The 19,727-nt window shown below is 39.7% G+C and overlaps 1 protein-coding gene across 11 annotated transcripts in view; it reads left to right on the top strand.

Moving 5' to 3' along the window:
• The window catches only part of myo9aa (myosin IXAa), a 174,376-nt gene that overhangs the window by 138,442 nt on the left and 16,207 nt on the right, over positions 1–19,727 (top strand). For 7 of the 11 annotated variants that reach the window (XM_082160891.1, XM_082160888.1, XM_082160887.1 and 4 more), the window contains 13 exons: positions 252–430; positions 1,635–2,775; positions 6,721–6,808; positions 6,981–7,121; positions 9,566–9,666; positions 10,543–10,685; positions 13,832–14,037; positions 14,120–14,236; positions 16,712–16,903; positions 17,169–17,216; positions 18,668–18,779; positions 19,063–19,124; positions 19,209–19,401. In XM_082160891.1, coding sequence (XP_082017017.1) covers positions 252–430; positions 1,635–2,775; positions 6,721–6,808; positions 6,981–7,121; positions 9,566–9,666; positions 10,543–10,685; positions 13,832–14,037; positions 14,120–14,236; positions 16,712–16,903; positions 17,169–17,216; positions 18,668–18,779; positions 19,063–19,124; positions 19,209–19,401 — 2,723 coding nt within the window. The remainder of the gene's footprint in view (positions 1–251; positions 431–1,634; positions 2,776–6,720; positions 6,809–6,980; positions 7,122–9,565; positions 9,667–10,542; positions 10,686–13,831; positions 14,038–14,119; positions 14,237–16,711; positions 16,904–17,168; positions 17,217–18,667; positions 18,780–19,062; positions 19,125–19,208; positions 19,402–19,727) is intronic. The other 4 variants (XM_082160885.1, XM_082160889.1, XM_082160890.1 and 1 more) reach the window with 2 other exon arrangements.

Here is a 19,727-nt window from a genome sequence, read left to right as displayed (position 1 = left end):
TAAAAGTGCATCTGTCCATCATAAGTGCATCTATTCATCATAAAAGTGCATCTGTCCATCATAAAAGTGCATCTGTCCATCATAAAAGTGCATCTGTCCATGACAAAAATGCATCTTTCCATCATAAAAGTGCATCTATCCATCATAAAAGCGCAAAACATTATGGTTTTTTTTCCACTGTAAATCCTGTGTAGAGATGGTCTTTTCCCGAAAATAACTGTTTTTATTGGGATTATCTTGAATTTTCTTAGATTCAGAGAACTTCAAGAGCAGAGATTAAAAACCACTCAGCTGCCGAATGGAAAAACCAATCTGTTAACAGAAGAGGACCAGCTTACAGACATGGGCTTGTGGGAAGACTCCTATGAGGAGCAGGACCGAAGCAAACCGGTCCTCAGTGGAGATGTTTTGGAAGAGATGGAGACGGAAGGTGCGGGAATAGTACAACTCAAAACCCATTTGTTTGAACAGTATTATCAGTCATGACATGTTTTTCTTAAACATTTTCCATAACTCTGTATTACAGTCTGATTGATTGATTGATTGATTGATTGATTGATTGATTGATTGATTGATTGATTGAAAACTTTATTGAACAACAACAATCAACACAAAGTGTTCAAAAGGATAAAAACACAAAAAAGCCCAAAGACTTGTTTCCATTGTGGTCCTTAAAGAGTCATAATGTGTCCTTTCGTACCATTAAGGCCCATTCACACCAAGGATGATAGCTATAAAGATAACGATAAAGATATAGATAACGATATAGATATAGTAAATTATTCTCCATATTATAGAATAGCAGAGTTCACACCACAACTGTAATGATAAAGATATGAGGAACGATATCGTTGGGATCACTTTCAGGGCGTTTTTTTTTTTTAAGCTGTCGAACGATAAAACACTGACAGCCAATCAAAATCAATTCTAATTTAAGGGCTCGCGCATTTAAAACGGCAGACGACATTGTGGAGAAGTTAATCGCCGAGGTCCAGAAAAAAAAAACACTGTTTGACAGTTCAAGAAAATGGATATGGAAAACCATGTTCATACCCTCTGAATGAATGGTGAGAAGTATTACCTCAGGTATCCGCTCGTTTCGACAACATTGTATTATTGCTTCCTTTGAATTTGCCGTGAAAAAGACTAGGTGTTGTTTTTTTATTCCACTATATTGACTACATCAGCTAAATTCACTGTGCTGAGGTAAATGCAACAAGAACAGCAAAAACATGTTGAATGATGTTTTACACACTTTGAAACCGCAGCACACTAGCTTAGAATAAACAGACCATTATCATACGTTGGTGTGGATGCAAATATTGTTATCTTTATAGTTATCGTTCTTGGTGTGAACGGCCCTATGGTCTTTTACATCTGACCTTTGCTTCAACTGCCCACCTTCTATGCTGTCTGTAAAGTGTTGTTTTTTTGTTTCTGGTTATTTGTTCATGTTTGTATTCGACTGGAATGCGACATGCAACTGCAATCGCTAATTTCTTGGACTGGGCAAATGTCTATTCCCCATTTATTATGCATGAACTGATTGTTTGTTCTGTACTGTTATTGTGAAGCGTCCTTGAGCTTGGGAAAGGCGCTATATCAATTAAAAATATTATTATTATTATTAATAGTTCAACCGACTTCTGAAGTTGCGATCCGAGAAAGACCCCGAACTCTGGAGGATCCCAACCAGAGGACGAGAGCCAAACGGGAAAGCCGACGGATGCGAGAGCTGGAACAAGCCAAATTTAGCCTGGAGCTTCTTAAGGTTCGATCCACTGGAGAAATGGATCTGGTGAGCGAGATCGTTCACACTCCTCAGGGAACACCGGACAGCCAAAGCTCCAAGGGCAGCTTTGAGCTACTCAATATAGACGAGTATTTAAAAGACAAGGCACCTTGTGCCGAACCAGAGGATCTCGGTTCTCCTTCTTCTGTCCCAGACCAACAAGATGTGTTCTCAAACCTTCCCGAATCCACTTTCCCTTCTAATATCTTACCAGAACCATCTGGCCAACCTCAACTCCCCGGAAAACTAAACTCGCTCCCTACTTTCTACACTCCTTCATCAGAAAGCAGCTCTTTAATCGTGAAGTCCACCCCGGGTCATCTTAGCAAGCCTACGAAAGACAAGGAGTCGACTCGGAGACCGATGGTCGTGGTTATTAGCATGCAGAAGGAAAGCGTCGTGAATGAAGAGGATTTGAAGCTTCCCGAGGTTAAAGACAGTGCCGTCCAGACCAGTCCTGCGCAGCCAAGCAGAGACAGTCTTTATGTGCTAGAAAAGCTTGAGAAGCTCAATGAGGAAAGGGAAGAGCGCCAGAAACATCAGCAGCAACAGAGTGAAAGAGAGATGATGGAGCAGATCCGTCTGCAGAAACACATCCTCGAAGAACAGCGCAAGCATTTGGTCCAATGTGACCGGGAGATGTTTGAGAAGCAGAGAGTCGAGGCTCTGCAAAGGATTGAACAGAGACTAGAGGAATCCGGAGGAAGGGCGGATAGAGTCGGACCTGCTCCCATTGCTCAACCCGAGCCTGATCTCAGCTCACAGACACTGGTTTCAGAAAAAGAAGATGCTCCTTCACTTTTCAGAGACCGACCGAAGGACAGCCGGAGTGTAGCCGAAGGATGGGCGCCGAAGTTGACCCTGGAATCCAGAGGAGATGAAGCCAGAAAACGAATACAGAACATTAAACCGTCCAACATCAGCATGTCCGAGAGGCCTGGGAACATTTTCTTTTCTCCAAAGGCCAAGGTTTCCATCTCAAAGTAAGTCGAGTCAAGTCACCTTCATTTATATAGCGCTTTTAACAATATAGACTGTTTCAAAGCGGCTTTACAGTGATAATAGGAAATTAAAGTAGCAGAGATTGTTTTGGCTTTACAGCAGCTCTAGAATAAAGTTATTGTCCAGCTAAAGTTACTTTTTGATTGATTCACTTCCGTTGCAAGGATCATTAGTTATTGACTTAGGCCGTATGTCCACCAAAGCGTTTTTTCACGCAGCTGGCGTATTTTTCCAATTGCTTTCAATGGGAGCGTCACGTTTTTTAAACGCCATGAGCGTAAACGAGGCCAAGAGTTTTTTTACAGGTCCCAGAGAGTTGAAGAATGTTCAACTTTGTGTAAAACACAGCGCTCATCACTGTCACTTTTTTACCCAACCGTCCAATCACAGTGGAGGAGGGGCGGGACTAATACCACACCGACCAACCGCCACATTCTGCTTGTACAACGTCAACAGACGACAACAACACGCATCATAACGGAACAAAATCATTTAAAACAAGAGCCAGAGAAAATACGTTACATTGTATCGACATTTTAATATAGAATCAACACAGAAACAAAATATGTGTGAAATGAGACACTAGTAACACTTTCGTGGATATTCCGTATCATAACAAGCGTGTCTCAGTTAAAGAAAAGCTGCGCTGCCAAAACGCTCTCAAGCGCCCATAGCTAGGAGTTTTCAGCAGAGCGCCTAGCGTTTTCAGCTGGATAAAAACGCTTTGGTGGACACACGGCCTAAGGGTTTCCCTCTCAAAGGAAGTGATGAGCTTGACCTCAGGGTGCCGGATAGTAAATCCCAAAATAATCAGGTTGATTATTTAACTAGTGTTAAGAATGAACAATACTACTACAGCATTTATACAGTGCTATGCATAAGTTTAGACACCCATGCTAAAGTTGACTAAAAAGAGGAATAAAAAATCATCTTTTGGAAATTGAACTTAATGCCTTAATTAAAAAAATTAGGAAAAATCCAACCTTTAAGGACACCAATTTTCTTTGTGAATGAATAATGTATCGTAAATAAATAAATGTTCTTCCTTAAAATACAGGGTGCATAAGTCTGGACACCCCTATGTTAAATTCCCATAGAGGCAGGCAGATTTTTTTTTTTAAAGGCCAGTTACTTCATGGATCCAGGATACTATGCATCCTGATAAAGTTCCCTTGGCCTTTGGAATTAAAATAGCCCCACATCATCACATAGCCTTCACCATACCTAGAGATTGGCATGGTTTTATTTCAGTAAGCCTAATAGCTGGTTTGATTTGCATTGAGAGATGATCTTATGGAAAGTACTCCATGCCAATCTCTAGGTATGGTGAAGGCTATGTGATGATGTGGGGCTATTTTAATTCCAAAGGCCAAGGGAAACTTTATCAGGATGCATAGTATCCTGGATCCATGAAGTAACTGGCCTTTAAAAATAAAAATCTGCCTGCCTCTATGGGAATTTAACATAGGGGTGTCCAGACTTATGCACCCTGTATTTTAAGGAAGAACATTTATTTATTTACGATACATTATTCATTCACAAAAAAAATTGGTGTCCTTAAAGGTTGGATTTTTCTTAATTTTTTTAATTAAGGCATTAAGTTCAATTTCCAAAAGATGATTTTTTATTCCTCTTTTTAGTCAACTTTAGCATGGGTGTCTAAACTTATGCATAGCACTGTAAATCTGATTAATAAATACTATAACAAATGTATTGCTCATTGTTAGTTCATGTCAGTTAAAACATTAACTAACGTTAACTAATGAACCTTATTGTAAAGTGTTACTGAAAATCATCATTTCATATTCAAATTTATATCATTCCAAACATGTATGATTTTCTTTTTGTCCTCTTATCACAAACATAATTAGCAAGTTGCCCTTTCCTATACAACTAAGGTGGAAACTTGGGGCTGTCAGCCGTCAGAAATAAAATGGGTAATTTGACTTGAATAGGTCAAGTCTTTTGAAGACAGACAATATTTTAGATGCCATTAACGTCAGACCTAGCGTGAGGCTTCTTGAGACGGCGTGTGTAAACACGTGAACTATTTCGACACGCAAAGCTAAAGAAAAGAAGGTTGTATGTGTTTGTAAATGATGGCTCCTCTTTTGAGTAAACTCACTCAGGGTTTCTGCTCGTCTTAAAAAAGGTCCTATTCAACCTTTCACAAAATAGGTCCTAAATCTAGGGTGACCATATTTTAGTTTTCAGAAAAGAGGACGTGGGGTGGGGGGGATGAATGCATCAAAAAATACTTGACAAATGCATTCACAACCTTGCAACTATGTTATTGTACTTAAATACGTAAAGTAATACATCCTTTCCATTCAACGTTTGACCCGCAACAATAGAATAATATATATATTTTTTCATCTTTTACATGACACTGTTTCTTTTCATGGCCATAGGTTAAAAAAAATAAAATAAAAAATAAATCTACTACTTTATTTCAGTAAAAGATCATTTCAATCCTCCTGATGTTCTCTTATACTTTCCTCATGTGGGCTTCTGGGTCACTAGCACCTTTATTTGACACTGACACGTGCGTGCCAGCTTTGCAGGTCATGCTTTACACGGATCCCGACCGAAACCAAAACACTGGAATTGTCTCTGTAAATCACCTGTGAATTTATAGAATGAATAGAAATCCCGGCCAGACGGATTTTTTTTTAGGTCCAAAAAGAGGACATGTCCGGGAAAAAGAGGACGTATGGTCACCCTACCCAAATTAGAGCAGAGAGTCTTAAAGTCCTGGCATTAAATGTTAAACGCACTGCAAAAAAATGAAAATCTTCCTCAATATGTTTGTCTTGTTTTCAAGTACAGATACTTATAAAAATACTTAAATCAAGATACATTTACTTGAGATGCAAAATGAAGATAAATAGTCTTGTTTTCTGACAAATTGAAAAAACTTAAGTGACTGTATCTGTCAGTTGGGAATGAAAACTGGTTTCTCCATTAAATTAAGTATATTTTTCTGAGCCAATTGGCAGATATTTGTTCTTGTTTTAATCACAAAATCACTTCATTTTGATCGATTTCACAGAAAACAAGACTTGCTTGCTTCTCAGATAAATGCATCTTGATTGACTGGAAAACGACAAACATACTGAGAACGTCCGTGTGATCCGAATGTACAGTAAAAGTCACGTGCAAATTCTTGTGTTTGGGAGCAGAGATAATCCAGCCTTTGGCTATTTTGTTGTAAAATGAATGAAAAAGTAATGGAGATCAGTAGAATGTTGGATTTTGAAACACTGAAGTGTTGATTGTATGATGCCTAGACATTTGGGATTAGAGAACATATTGACATGTTGTGTGTTCACTTTATTCCTTAAAGGTGCATTGTGTAATATTTAGGAGGATCTACAGAAATACAGTATCATATACATAACTATGTTTTCAGTGGTGTATAAAGACCTTACATAATGAACCGTTATGTTTTTATTACCTTAGAATGAGCCATTTCTTGCTACATATACCTTACATTGAAATGCGCCGTCATGTTTCTACAGTGGCCCTGAACGGACAAACGAGTTTCATTACTATCTTGTTTTTCGTGCAATGAAGCGAGCTAAAGTCAGCGAATAAAACACTTACATAATCATGAACAAGTAACAATAATATTCGCAATAACATATCGTTTTACTGAATAATTAAGTAAACCTAATTTCTTAATTTATCTTTGTAAAGAAACCTCATTGCTTAACTGGCTACTCTCTGCTGTCTCAGACGACGACATCACTTCCTGTCGGCCACCGTAACTTCTGTTAGGTGCAATTCACAACCTCACCACTAGATGCTGCTAAAATTTACACACTGCACCTTTGAAATTTCCTCACTTAAAAAGGTCTTTAAAAAGTCTTAAATCTACTGTCATTAAACCTGCAGAAACACTGTAACCCTTGAACTTCTTTCAGGTTGGATAAGGACATCGCCAATCAAGGGAAGACACCAGGAGTCCAGGACGAAGTGAGCCTCTTGGGTTACAAACCCACTAAGAGTGAGGTAAGAGAAACGCTTCAGGTCATGGCAGATTTTAAACATCTTCTCACTTTCTTTCCCCCCTCGTTAATGAATACATTTGTCTTTGAACTCTTTCTAACTCTTGGTGGGGGTCACCTGACCTTGATGTACGAGGGAGCAGCTTCACTTGTGTTATTATCATTTGGTTGATTAGGTTGGCCGACCGGGTCATAAAAAAGCCCGTATGGCGCGGACGCGTTCAGACTTCATGACCCGCGGCTCAGTCGAGGGGGAGTCAGAGGACGAGGAGTGTGATGAGACTCCTCTAGAGGCTTGTCACAGTGACTCGGAAATGGTAATTCAATGGTCTGATCTAGCGCACGCAGGTCTCTCTCTCTCTCTCTCTCTCTCTCTCTCGACAGCTAACTCCTCCAGAAGAAGCTGATAGATCGCCTTACTGACCACCTGAAACGCTTCTACACTCCCTCTCTATCCAGCTCAAGGAGATAGTCTTCAACCACAGATGCACAAACACCTTTTGAAAACTATTCTTATCTGTGATGGCTGGTGTTTTTCTGCAAAAATCATTTCCTAAGTAGTTTTGTGTGTCTTGATTTTCTCATGTAATGACTATCCTCATTTTAATGCATTTTTAAACACAGAAATATTACTGCTGGGCAACTATTAATCGCGATTAATCGCATCCAAAATAAAAGTTATATGTGTGTGTACTGTGTATATTTATTTTCTATATATATTTTAAAGAAATATTTGCATGTATATACTATAATTATACACAGTACACACACATCTATTATGTAAACACAAACTTTTATTTTGGATGCGATTAATCGCGATTAATAGTTGCCCAGCACTAAAAAACATAGTACAATTTGAGCCGGAATTGTTCATCAATACATCAGCCACACATACATCAGCCACACAGATCTGGATGGCTTCCATCAGAAGTTTGCTTTCCTCTCCTGATGTAAAAAGGCATTTGTGAAATGTGTAACCCACAGCACTCTTCACAATCTTGACCACACTGCTTGCCTAGGCATAACAGCTCTGCTATTGACTGTAGGTTCTTCCTGAACAACCAAGACATTCAACTGTGAGATTCTGCTTTCTCCACTGCCACTGTGGACAGAGAGTTCTGCATGCTTTAACATCTCGCTCTGTCTCTTCTTCTGCAACCAGGCTAAAGCTGTGGAACTGGCATGGCGCCCTGTAGCCCTCTTTTTAATACACTTTCCAGTCTTCTTGATTAACAATACAGTAGAACTGACCATATGCACGGTTACTTCCTGGTTTTCGATAAGCCAGCTTGGGCATTTCCAGTGAACATTGACACAAAACCATCACTGGTTGACTTTTTAATGTATTTATATTTTAATGCAGTTATATCACTTGCCTAATTTGCCAATAAACCAGTTTCATTGATTGCAATAAAGACTAATGAGAGCGTTTGAATAAGAAACACGGTATCTGTAATTGGACACGCTCACGCAACATTTTTCCAGCATTTGCAATGTTATTTTGAATGTGATTAATTAGCTCATCCTTCTGAGATTGGCCCCATTTGTAAATCCGATCATTTCAAGATGCAGGAAATCCAACATTTGATAGAAAACACTTTTATTTAAAAATAAAAAGCACATAAATTACCACTATAACCAGTAGATGGCGGCAGAGGAGCATTTATTGGCTCATAGTAGACATTATGTAATATTTTTTTCACCCGTTTTGCTTTTGAATGAATATTAAACAGTATAAAATCACTACGTTTAAAAATAAATTGTCAAAGTTTAGCACTTTTTGTAGTGAAGTAGGAAAAGTCACTAATTGTCATGAAAAACAATCTTTTCTTCAACCTGTGAATGAATTACACCGAAAGCGAGCGCCGCGTCTCCCTTTATAATCTCAGAATCCGTCAGCCAGCGTAAACTCACATTTTCTTCAATGAATCCAATTAAAGTGCACAATAAATCTTTAATTTACAATGTTTTTTTGCTTTTTTATGTCGTCTTATGTTTGAATAACTAAATTAATGCTAGGCCTGAGTATTTAAGTGACTATATTCTGATTATAAATTAAGTATTACACTATTGATGCTGTTAAAGATACCGACACACCAACAAGTGACGTTTCACCGGAAGTTTTCCAGCTGGCTTTTATTAATGCAGAAGTTCTTAATAACGTTTCGTGCATATGATCAGTTCAAACATCATCTGGGTCTTTGTATGAAACTGGTGTCAAAGTGGTAATTAGATTAATGCAAGTTAAGTTCGAGTAGCAAGATTGACAGTTTTTCCAGTTTGTTTACTTATTATTGGTTTGTGCTCATTAAGATATAAGATATAGAAGATATCATATATTGTTTTAAGTGCACAAATGGTACCCGTTTTGTAGAATGATCCATTTAGCTTTGGTTAAATACTGTTTTGTTGTGTGTGTGTGTTTAAGAGTTAAGAAGTTATTTAGTTGTCCTAGTCATATGCTATCATTAAAGTGCACTTTCATTGTGTGCCGCTGGTCAGTATTAGTGCATTAGTGTTGTAGAAGAAATTGATTTAACCACTCAGTGCCTTCAGACTGTCAAGGAGCAACATGTTCTTGCTCTTTGTGCCCGCTGTACATGCTTTAAAATGACACGATCTTCCAGCAAATGGTGGCTGAAGTGAAAAGGACAAGGCAAAGAGTTCATTTAATGGTTTATATTGAGCTATTGCAGACAGACCAAGCATGTCTGTGAGAGATCTTTGCTCTGACATGCTCTGCTATAATGATGTGTTTCAGCCGGCCACAGCCACTGAGGAGCAGAAGAACATGTACAAGACCGTGTCGACTGGAGAGCTGGGCAAAAGTGACGCGAGGAAGATCTCTCACGGAGATGGAAGGTGCTTGCTTTAACAAACAATTAGTTGTGGATTAGTTCTGAACATTCAAGAGACTGAAATACTCATTTACTCGCCCTCATATTGTTCCAGCACTGTATTTTATCTTCCTTTTTTCCTCATGAAATATTGATGATATTAGACAGAATGTCCAAGCTATTTTATTTTTTTTAAAGTCTTTTTGCTGACACTTTACAATAAGGTTCATTAGTTATCTACCTTAGTTAACATGAACTAAGAATGAACAATACTTATATAGCATTTATTCATCTTAGATAATATTAATTTCATCATTTACTAATACGTCATTAAAATTAAAGGTTGTATTTGTTAACATTAGTTAATGCACTGTGAACTAACAATGATCAGCTGGATTATTAACTAACATTAACAAAGATTAATAAATACTGTAACAAATGTATTGCTCATTGTTAGTTCATGTTAGTTAATACATTGACTAATGTTAACTAATGAACCTTATTGTAAAGTGTTACTGTGGTAACACTTTATTTTACAGTGTCCTTGTTACATGTTACATGTACTTATCATAGTAATAACAGTAAATTATGCATAATTACATGCAACTAACCCTCAACCAAATCCTAATCCTACCCTAACCCTATAGTAAGTACATGTAGTTGCTTAATATTACTCAGTACCTAAATATATAATTAGACTAACAATGACACCTTAAAATAAAGTGTAACCTAAAGTGTTACAGTTAGTCACTCTAGTGCCTTTAGATTCAGACTCTTTTTCATGCATAGATTTTTTTGGAGTTCATTTAAGAAAGGAAATTAGAACATAAAGTAAATGAAGGCAAAATGAAAGTATTTTTCATGATGAAAGTGTCCTTGTGAACATCTGTATTGTCTGCAGGGTTCGCGGTAAAATGCGGTTTTGGGTAAAGGCAAAGCATGGCGAGAAGAAGACCTCGCGAGAGCGGCTGTTGTGTGGCAGTGACACGTTGGAAGGAGATTACGCCGAAGCCATACTTCTGATGGAAGAGGGTGAGATGAGAGGTCTGCTCCATTACATGTTTCAAGCATATTGAGAAGAAGGCCTTTTTGGTCATTTATAAAACGGTTAGTATCCTTTTTTATTACGAATATAGGACTGACATGAAGGAAAATGCTTTATCTACTGTAAATGCAGGTACACTTGTTTACTCGATCTCTCACAATACTCTATAAGCTTCAACGAACAATATCAATGAGAAAAAACATATGTTTACGTTGCTAAGAGTGGTTGCTAGGGGTGTTGTGTAGTGATGAACAGAACCGTTGGGGTGAAGCGGTCATATAGTGTTTTATCATGAATAAAACACAGCTATTGACCAATCGGAATCAAGGATACAGCAGGATACAGCACTAGCCTCGAGTACCTTATTGCTTTTATAAAACGGTTACCACACAATACAAATATTAAAGCCAAAATATAACTTCTGGCGAAATACTGTAACTTCTGTTGCTGTTTACGGTCAGGGACAATTTATTCCAGCGGAAGGAAGGCTTTTAGTGATTTTACTTCATGAAAGTTGCATTGATTCATATTTTTTGGCTTTAATATTTGCATTGTGTGGTAACCGTTTTATAAAAGCAATAAGGTACTCGAGCCTCGAGGCTAGTGCTGTATCGTGAATAAGTCACATGACTTATTCACGATACAGCACTAGCCTCGAGTACCTTATTGCTTACTTGGGGCCAATCCCAATTCTACCCCTTACCCCTTCACTTACCCCTTCCCCTCTGTTTTGTGTGTGCACGTGAAGGGGTAGGGCTGTCTCAATTCTCTTTTGGTTGGAGGGGTAGGGGTAAGGGGAAGGGCCAGATAGCCCTTGAAACGAAGATTTTTCGGGACCACACTTCAAACGAAGGGGTATGAGAAATGTACCTGCATACACCGGCTACAGAGGCAACATGACTGCCAATAATCATTTTCTTTGTCACATTCAATCTTGTGTTCATATTTACGGTCATGTTCTTCAAAGAAACAGTTGCAAAAAAATCGTTAAAGTTCGTTAACAATATGACGCGTGTAAAAAGCAAAAGTTTGAAGCGAAGTGGACGCGCGAATGAGGCGAATTGGCGTCCGCCGCACTAAACGCCTCATTCGCGCCGCAAGACCTCCAGACGCGTGTAAACGCGTCTTTTAACATTGAAATCACTCGCGCCAGACGCTCTATTCGCGTTTGGTGTGAACGCAGCTTTTAGGCGTCGAAGATATCGTCATCTCCGTTTTTTTCTGCAAACTTCAGAAGAAAAATACAAAAAATAGCTGTAACTCACGCAAGACTACAGCTGACGACGGCATCTTGGAAGTTTGTGATAAACATTGGCGCATCTCCTGTGACGTAGGCGCTAGCGACAATGTATAATGACATGTAACGGTGTAGTAGTGGTGTCCCATTTCTTAGGGGAATATTTTCACCCCTACGCCTTGCCACTCTGTTTCAAGGGGCAAGGGGTAAGGGTTAGGGGTAGGCGAAGGGGTATAAAATAGAATTGGGATTGGGCCTTAAAGGTGCATTGTGTAATATTTAGGAGGATCTACAGAAATGCAGTATCATATACATAACTATGTTTTCAGTGGTGTATAAAGACCTTACATTATGAGCCGTTTTGTTTTTATTACCTTAGAATGAGCCATTTCTCTCTACACACACCGCGGGTCCCCTTACATCGACATGTTTCTACAGTGGCCCTAAACGAACAAACGGGTTTTGTCACTATGCCGTTTTTCGTGCAATGAAGCGAGCTAAAGTCAGCGAATAAAACACTGACACAATGATGAACAAGTAACAATAATATTCGCAATAACATCTCATTTTACTGAATAATTAAAGGAACCGTTAGCCTGGCAAGCCAGACCTACATCAAGATGTTTGGTCTGGCAACTCACCATAGACACGGCTCAATCCGAGGGGCGGGATAAACGGCTGTCTTTCAAATTCCCTCTGCACGCAATAGGACAGCGCTTCAACCAACCAGAGCGTTTTCCCAACAGCGGAGCCTCTGAGCGGAGCTAGTTGATAGATTCAACTTTTGAATCTGGCCGGCAAAACTACGAACACATCTTCCTTTTTTAAGTGCTGTTCTATGCTCTTTTCTCAAAGAAAAACCTAACTCCAAGTCCTCCAGAGTCGCGGACAAAGCCGATTCGAAAGACTGTTCTCCAGCAGCCATCATTCTTTGTTTTCAAGTGTCAGGGAACCGTCACAACTCTGTGGTCATTATGTTAAGTCCGCCCCGCCTACTCTATACACGATGTGATTGGCCTGACCCAATTTAGGTTTTTGCAGCTCGAAAGTCAATGGAGAGTTGCTAGACTGCCCTGGCTGCAAAATACATTTTGCTGCCACTAGGGTGCGTCTAGTTTTCTAGGCTAAGGAACCGTATGTAAGAAATGTATTTCAGTTAATCATAAAATGGCCCTGATATGTCACTAGACATTAAGAAATCATGTTCATTTCAAATACTTATATCACTGACAACAGTAGTCCGGCCAGGATAGTGTCATTTAAAAGTGAAGTTGCAGCCGTCAACTGATGTTGATGTTGTCATGTTGTGTTTTGGCCTGATGCTCCACCCTCCGGCTATCTACCAATCACGAAGTCAGTAGTGTTTCGGCATCCGGGTTGCCAGCTCTGCTCTAGTTACCACAGCTGCAGCTACAAACGTGTCGGATAAAAAATGTCTAACGTTACGAAACCTAAAAGACCTCGTTATGAATCCGAAATATGTCGTGACAAAGTCCGAAAAAAACCGTACTGTGTAGGACTCGTCACTTGCCATTGGAAGCTTCTTGTAGCAGCCGACGTTCCTGCTGGATCCTGCAGCCTAACTGGCAACCTCGAGTCAGGGGGGAGGGGGAGGGGATACACCGCTCTACAGTCATTTGAAAGTGATTGCAGTACCAGTTTTGGCCACAATCTTACATACGGTTACTTTAAGTAATTTCAAGTAATTTAAGTAATTTTTTAACATAATTTCTTAATCTTTGTAAAGAAACCTCATTGCTTAACTGGCTACTCTCTTCTGTCTCAGATGTTTTACTATCGACCATCGTATCTTCTGTTGGGTGCAATTCACAACCTCACCACTAGATGCCGCTAAAGTTTACACACTGCACCTTTAAAGCATTGCTATTCTCTTTATTCCTGGAATAGATCGCCTTTCCCCTCCTCAAAGCCCAGACCTGACACTACAGAGGGAGTTTAAGGAGAACAAAGAGCCGTCCCCTAAAGTGAAGCGCAGGCGCAGTGTGAAGATCAGCAGTGTGGCTCTCGAACCGGCCCAGTGGCAGAACGATGCCCTGCAGATCCTCACCTGTGCCAACGACTACAGGAGCATGAACGACTTCCTCATGAAGAAGGTGCGTGCCTGTTTTCTGTGTGAGTTTACTACAGCTGCATTTTTATGTATTGAGCCATCATAACCTTGTTTTAATCTCGTAGATTACTGATTTAGACACAGAAGATGGTAAGAAGGACACAATGGTGGATGTTGTCTTCAAAAAGGCACTAAAGGAGTTCCGCCTGAATATCTTCAACTCATACTCCACAGCTTTAGCTGTAAGTACCGTAATAAAGCACTTGTTTTACTTGCTATGTTTCCACCTAGTTTTGGATATCGCATAAAAAAAATGCTGGATGGAATTGTCCATGAATTCTACAACTGTGCATAAAAAAAAACATATGCGCTCAATTGAGGCAGATAATGTTTTTTTTTTAACCGTTAAGAAGACATGCGCATAATTTACGATGGAAACACATTTACTAAATAAATTCCTCGATGTGCAACACAAGTCACGTGACTGCCTCAGCAGAGGCTGTGATTGGATAACTGGACTAACCATCGGACCAATCGCATCACAGCATCTCAAATGTTGGTCTGAAACGCCGGCATTGCAATATATTGCAATTTTTTTTTAACACTACAGTGGTTCCCAAACTTTTTGAAAGCATGGCACCCCTTTGTAGTGTTTTTTTTTCCACGGCACCCTAACCCAATTAAACTAAACGAACATATGTGCATACATATATACAATTATATCCAGATGAGCAAACAACCAATGAAGCATAAACAGCAGCATGAATTTATTATGAATGCATTACAACAGACATAATATGAGGCGAAACAACCCCTTCAGATGAATCATCAGTCCATTAATAACTGGACACACGTCAACAGACTGATTTTAACCAATAAGGCTACTGTATGTGAGAATCATTGGAATAAAACAGATTTAAAGATACTTAACTCTTTAAATAATAATAAACAACTCCAAATATTTTTGCATATGTTGGTGTTTTGATATGATTTTAAAATATGCTGTACACAGGGTTAGCCTATTATAGTTTTGCATTTTTTCATTAGTTTTTATTTTTATTTCGTTTTGACTTTTTGTTTTCAAATTCAGTTTAGTTTTAATTAGTTTTTAAAGTGGGTTTGCAAGTTTAGTTTATTTTTTATTTTTTGAAAATGTTTAGTTTTTATTAGTTTTAGTGTTAGTTTTCGGTTTTTTTTGTTTGTAATTTGGGTTATTTGTCAGGGGCAAGATTCAAAAAGACATAATGACATAACATTATTTAATATTTGAATCACAGCTTATATAGTGTTTTGACATCGACAACCACAACCAAAAAGTGAATTTTTCCTCAAACTTGCGACTAGTTAACTTTCTAAAGAAGGCGCAATCGCTTCTCGGGTCGACAATAACACACTGACAAATTTATATTCAGAATTTAAAATATTTTTATACCACTTTTTAATGTGTGATTGTGTAAAGGTGTTCACGAGATAGAGAGACCAACCTTTCGCGAACTTGCTTTCAACGTCGAACGAACACTCGTTCTCATGGAGACGCGGTGTGCACGGAGGGGAGGAGCTGTGTGTGTGTGTGTGTGTGTGTGTGTGTGCGCGTGCGCATGTGAGAGACGCATGAGTGACAGAGAGAGCAGGGAAAGGAAATGCAGCTGAACGAATACGCTGCGTGTTTTAAATAGCGTTTTTTCCCACCTAGTTTTCGTTTTTTCGTTCGTTTTCGTTAACGATTATAACCTTGGCTGTAAAAGGTTATTATATGGTACGATAGTTATTTTAGGCTGTTTAAATTGGAAAATAAAGCTAAGATTCTGCGGCACCCCTAGCTAGTTGTCACGGCACCCCAGGGTGCCGCGGCACCCACTTTGGGAACCACTGCTAGACCATCGGGAAAAGTTAAATCATACACTTACAAATACAAGTCATCACATCTTTCTGACTTTTATTTCAGAAGCATCATACAATACTACATTCTCTTGAATAAATGATTCAATACATTTTTTAACAGTCACTTGTCGCCACTTAGTGGTGAAACAATGTAATCGATAAATGCGTTATTTTAAGCACCAAGTTTCTATCAAAAGCTGTCGTAGACATCAGTGTTCATATTCAAACTTTAAACTTTTATCCCAGTACTTCTATGATAATTTTAAGTATTGCATCACAGAAATAAAGATACTATGAGGTTGAAAAGACTGTTTGTGAAGCCGTTTCATGACGACTCTCTCCGGGTCAGCGCCAACACAGATCTGAATGTTGCGATATGATTTCGTCAAAGTTTAATAGACAGACGAATTGAAAGATCGTGTGGGTGTTTGAATGGAGATCCCAGTCTAATTGTCTGGAATGAATTGTGCAGCTCTATTGTCTTATCTCTCGCTCAGTATATGAGTAGCGCGAGGGCTTTCAGTGCGCTCAGTCTCACGTCTCTTCCACGCCTCCACTTGGGATATTACGTCACTCAACACTCATAAGATAACGACACATTTCATCCTCTGTTGGAACGAAAGTGGCTAACTTCTGTCAACCTCGTCTACAAGCAAGGACAAAAATAAAGCAAGTTAAATTCTCAACTTTGGATGGAAACATTGCTAATGTTATCTCACCCATCTTTCATCAAAATACATGACTTTTGGACATTGTGTCTTTGCAAATTTCATGGAAGAGATGTAATGCTTGTTGGTTCATCAGAATCAGAAGTTTTGTTTTCGCTCTGTTTGCAGATGGACGACGGGAAGAGCATTCGTTATAAGGATCTCTATGCCCTCTTTGAGCAAATCCTGGAGAAAAACATGCGTCAGGAGCAGAGGGACTGGAGCGAGTCGCCGGTCAAAGTTTGGGTCAACACCTTCAAAGTCTTTCTGGATGAGTTCATGACCGAACACAAACCTCTGGACAGCAGTGGACAGAGCAAGGTGAGCTGCACTATACATGAACATTAAATAAATGTAAAATTAGAAACTTATTTTAAAAGGAATATGCCAGGTAATAGTAGATTGAAAACGTAGATTGATGTTGAGAAATATGCCTCTACATTTTTAAATGGCTCCAATATAATTTAGTGCATAGGATTAATGTGTCCAGTTCCTCATAACAACAAAATGTGTAACAGATTTTTGTCCATTCGTGGTATTCTCATTCAATCAACTGTGTGTTTATTTGGCTATTTTTCTCCCACAGGCTCCCAAACCAGACCGCAAGAAGAGAAGGAAAAAGGATGCTGATATAGTGAGTGGAATCACAGTCTGAGGCTCTGTTCACATCTGGTGTTTAGATGAGTTTTGATCGATCAGATCACAAGTCACACTCTCCGTCTACTAATCTAATGCGTAACATTATGGGAAGAGCTCTAGACGGGATTTAAACTTTGTCGACTGAAGACCCAAGTTTGGTTTAAAGGGGGGGTGAAACACTCAGTTTCAGTCAATCTCATGTTAATCTTGAGTACCTATAGAGTAGTATTGCATCCTTCATATCTCCAAAAAGTCTTTAGTTTTATTATATTTATAAAAGAAAGATAGGCTGTACCGAGTCTTTCCGGAAAAAAACGAGCGGCTCGAGGCGTGCCGTGTGGGCGGAGCTAAAGCTGTGCTTACGCGCCGATAGCTAACAACACACAGACATTTGAAGCAGTTTTACTCACCCCCTGCGGTTCCAACGCACGACCGTGAACCTTTATCGTTGGGACTGCTCCGATCTGCAAATCCGGCGTCGAACTGGGCCTTGTTTATAAAACAATCATCGTCGAAATGCAGGGAACAACCAAGAACACTTGCACAACTCCGTTGATGACTTCCCTAAAGCCGAGCACAGCGCTTTGATGGGCGTACTGCTTTCGCTCTCTCGCTCTGGTCTACGGGTGCGCGCGCGCCCTTCCGGGAGAAGTGCCCTTAGGACCCGTATAAGGAAATTCCGCCCCATCTGACGTCACACACGCCCATACTCGAAAAAAACTTTCCGAAACTTGTGACAAACCAGAAGGAGTATTTTTGGCACAGAAATACTCCATCAAACGTACAACTTAATTTTTGAAAATTTGTCCATGTTTAGCATGGGAATCCAACTCTTTAACAGTGTAAAAAACTCAGTATGCATGAAATAGCATTTCACACCCCCCCTTTAAAGATGAAAAACGTACCAAGCACAATGTCCTCTCACCATTCCTGATCTCTAACACACACTCACAGCGTTCGGCTGGTCTTGCGGCTTCAGAGTAGAAACTAAAGCTGATGCTCTCCGTGTGTTTTTCTGTCGTCTCCGGTCGCGTTCATATTTAAACAGGCTGGCGACCCAAGTTTGGTTTGAAGGCGATCCTGATCTCAAACACACACTTACAGTGTTCGGCTGGTCTTGAGCTGATGATCTCCGTGTGTTTTTCCGTCGTCTCCGGTTGCGTTCATGTGTAAATTGCGTGAGCTTATTTTGTCCATTTGATCGAAAGATCTGAAAAAGCCCAAACATAGACCCTCCTCTCGAAGAAATCAGGAAATGGTTGAAAGTGGATAAAAGAGACGGATTAAAACACCAGGTGTAAACAGGAATGGGTCTCTCGTCTACTTGTGATCCGATCACCCAAAACGCATCTTAATACCAGGAGTAAACAGGGCCCGAGTTTTTGTGCACTGATTTAGCTTTCCTGTTTTTCTTGGAAATCATCTGACACTGAGGCTTTGTTTCAGGTGGAGGAACACAACGGCCACATATTCAAGTCGACTCAATACAGTATTCCCACCTACTGCGAGTTCTGCTCCTCCCTCATCTGGATGATGGACAAGGCGTGTGTCTGCAAACGTGAGTTTCATGTCAACAGTCTCTGCATCAAAGTGGGCCTGAACTCAATTTAACATAATCCGATTGATCACCAACAAGCCCATGGCCTCGAACAGAGAACAGTTTGGCCTTGTGATGCAGGATGTTTTCCGCCATCTTACAATGAGAGAGGAATGTTGACTTAAATTGAGTTTATTTTAGGTGGCGGTGCTTTTTTTGTAAAAAAAAGAAAAGAAAAAAAGAGAAAGAAATCTGTGCCGTATGTCGAAAATGAGAATGAATGAGATGTCTGTGTCTTGTGTAGTGTGCCGCTATGCGTGTCACAGAAAGTGCTGTCAGAAGATGACCACCAAATGCAGCAAGAAGGTAAGGGATTTTTCCGGTAAGTGCATTCATGTGATCGGGGAACATCCCGTCACTTACAGCATGTTCCTTTCTTTCCATGTGCAGTATGACCCTGAACTTTCATCAAGGCAGTTCGGCGTGGAGTTGTCCCGTCTGACCATCGACGAGCGAACAGTGCCTTTCGTGGCCGAGAAACTCATCAATTACATTGAAATGCATGGCCTGTACACGGAAGGGATCTACAGAAAGTCTGGATCCACCAATAAGATTAAGGAGCTGAAGCTGAGTCTAGACACAGGTATGAAACATGAGAACGTGTGATTTAAACCAGGGGTTTTCTAGTTGTGTCTGGAGCTTCGCCAGCACTGCACATTTCAGATGTTTTCCTTCTTGGACACATCCAGCTCAGGTTCATAAAGTACTGTGCTATTAAGTTAAATTTAGTGGTGTCAAAATTAGCATGTTAACGCATGGGTTTTTCTTAAAGGATTAGTTCACTTTCAAAAACATTTTTGCTGATAATTTACTCACCCCGATTTCATCCAAGATATCCATGTCTGTCTTTCTTCAGTCGAAAAGAAATGAAGGTTTTTGAGGAAAACATTCCAGGATTTTTCTACACAG

Source organism: Leuciscus leuciscus, assembly GCF_965113295.1.
Source record: "Leuciscus leuciscus genome assembly, chromosome: 2".
Lineage (NCBI taxonomy): Eukaryota > Metazoa > Chordata > Actinopteri > Cypriniformes > Leuciscidae > Leuciscus > Leuciscus leuciscus.
The sequence above is the reverse complement of the archived record's forward strand: the minus strand, read 5'-3'. Positions and strand labels throughout refer to the sequence as shown.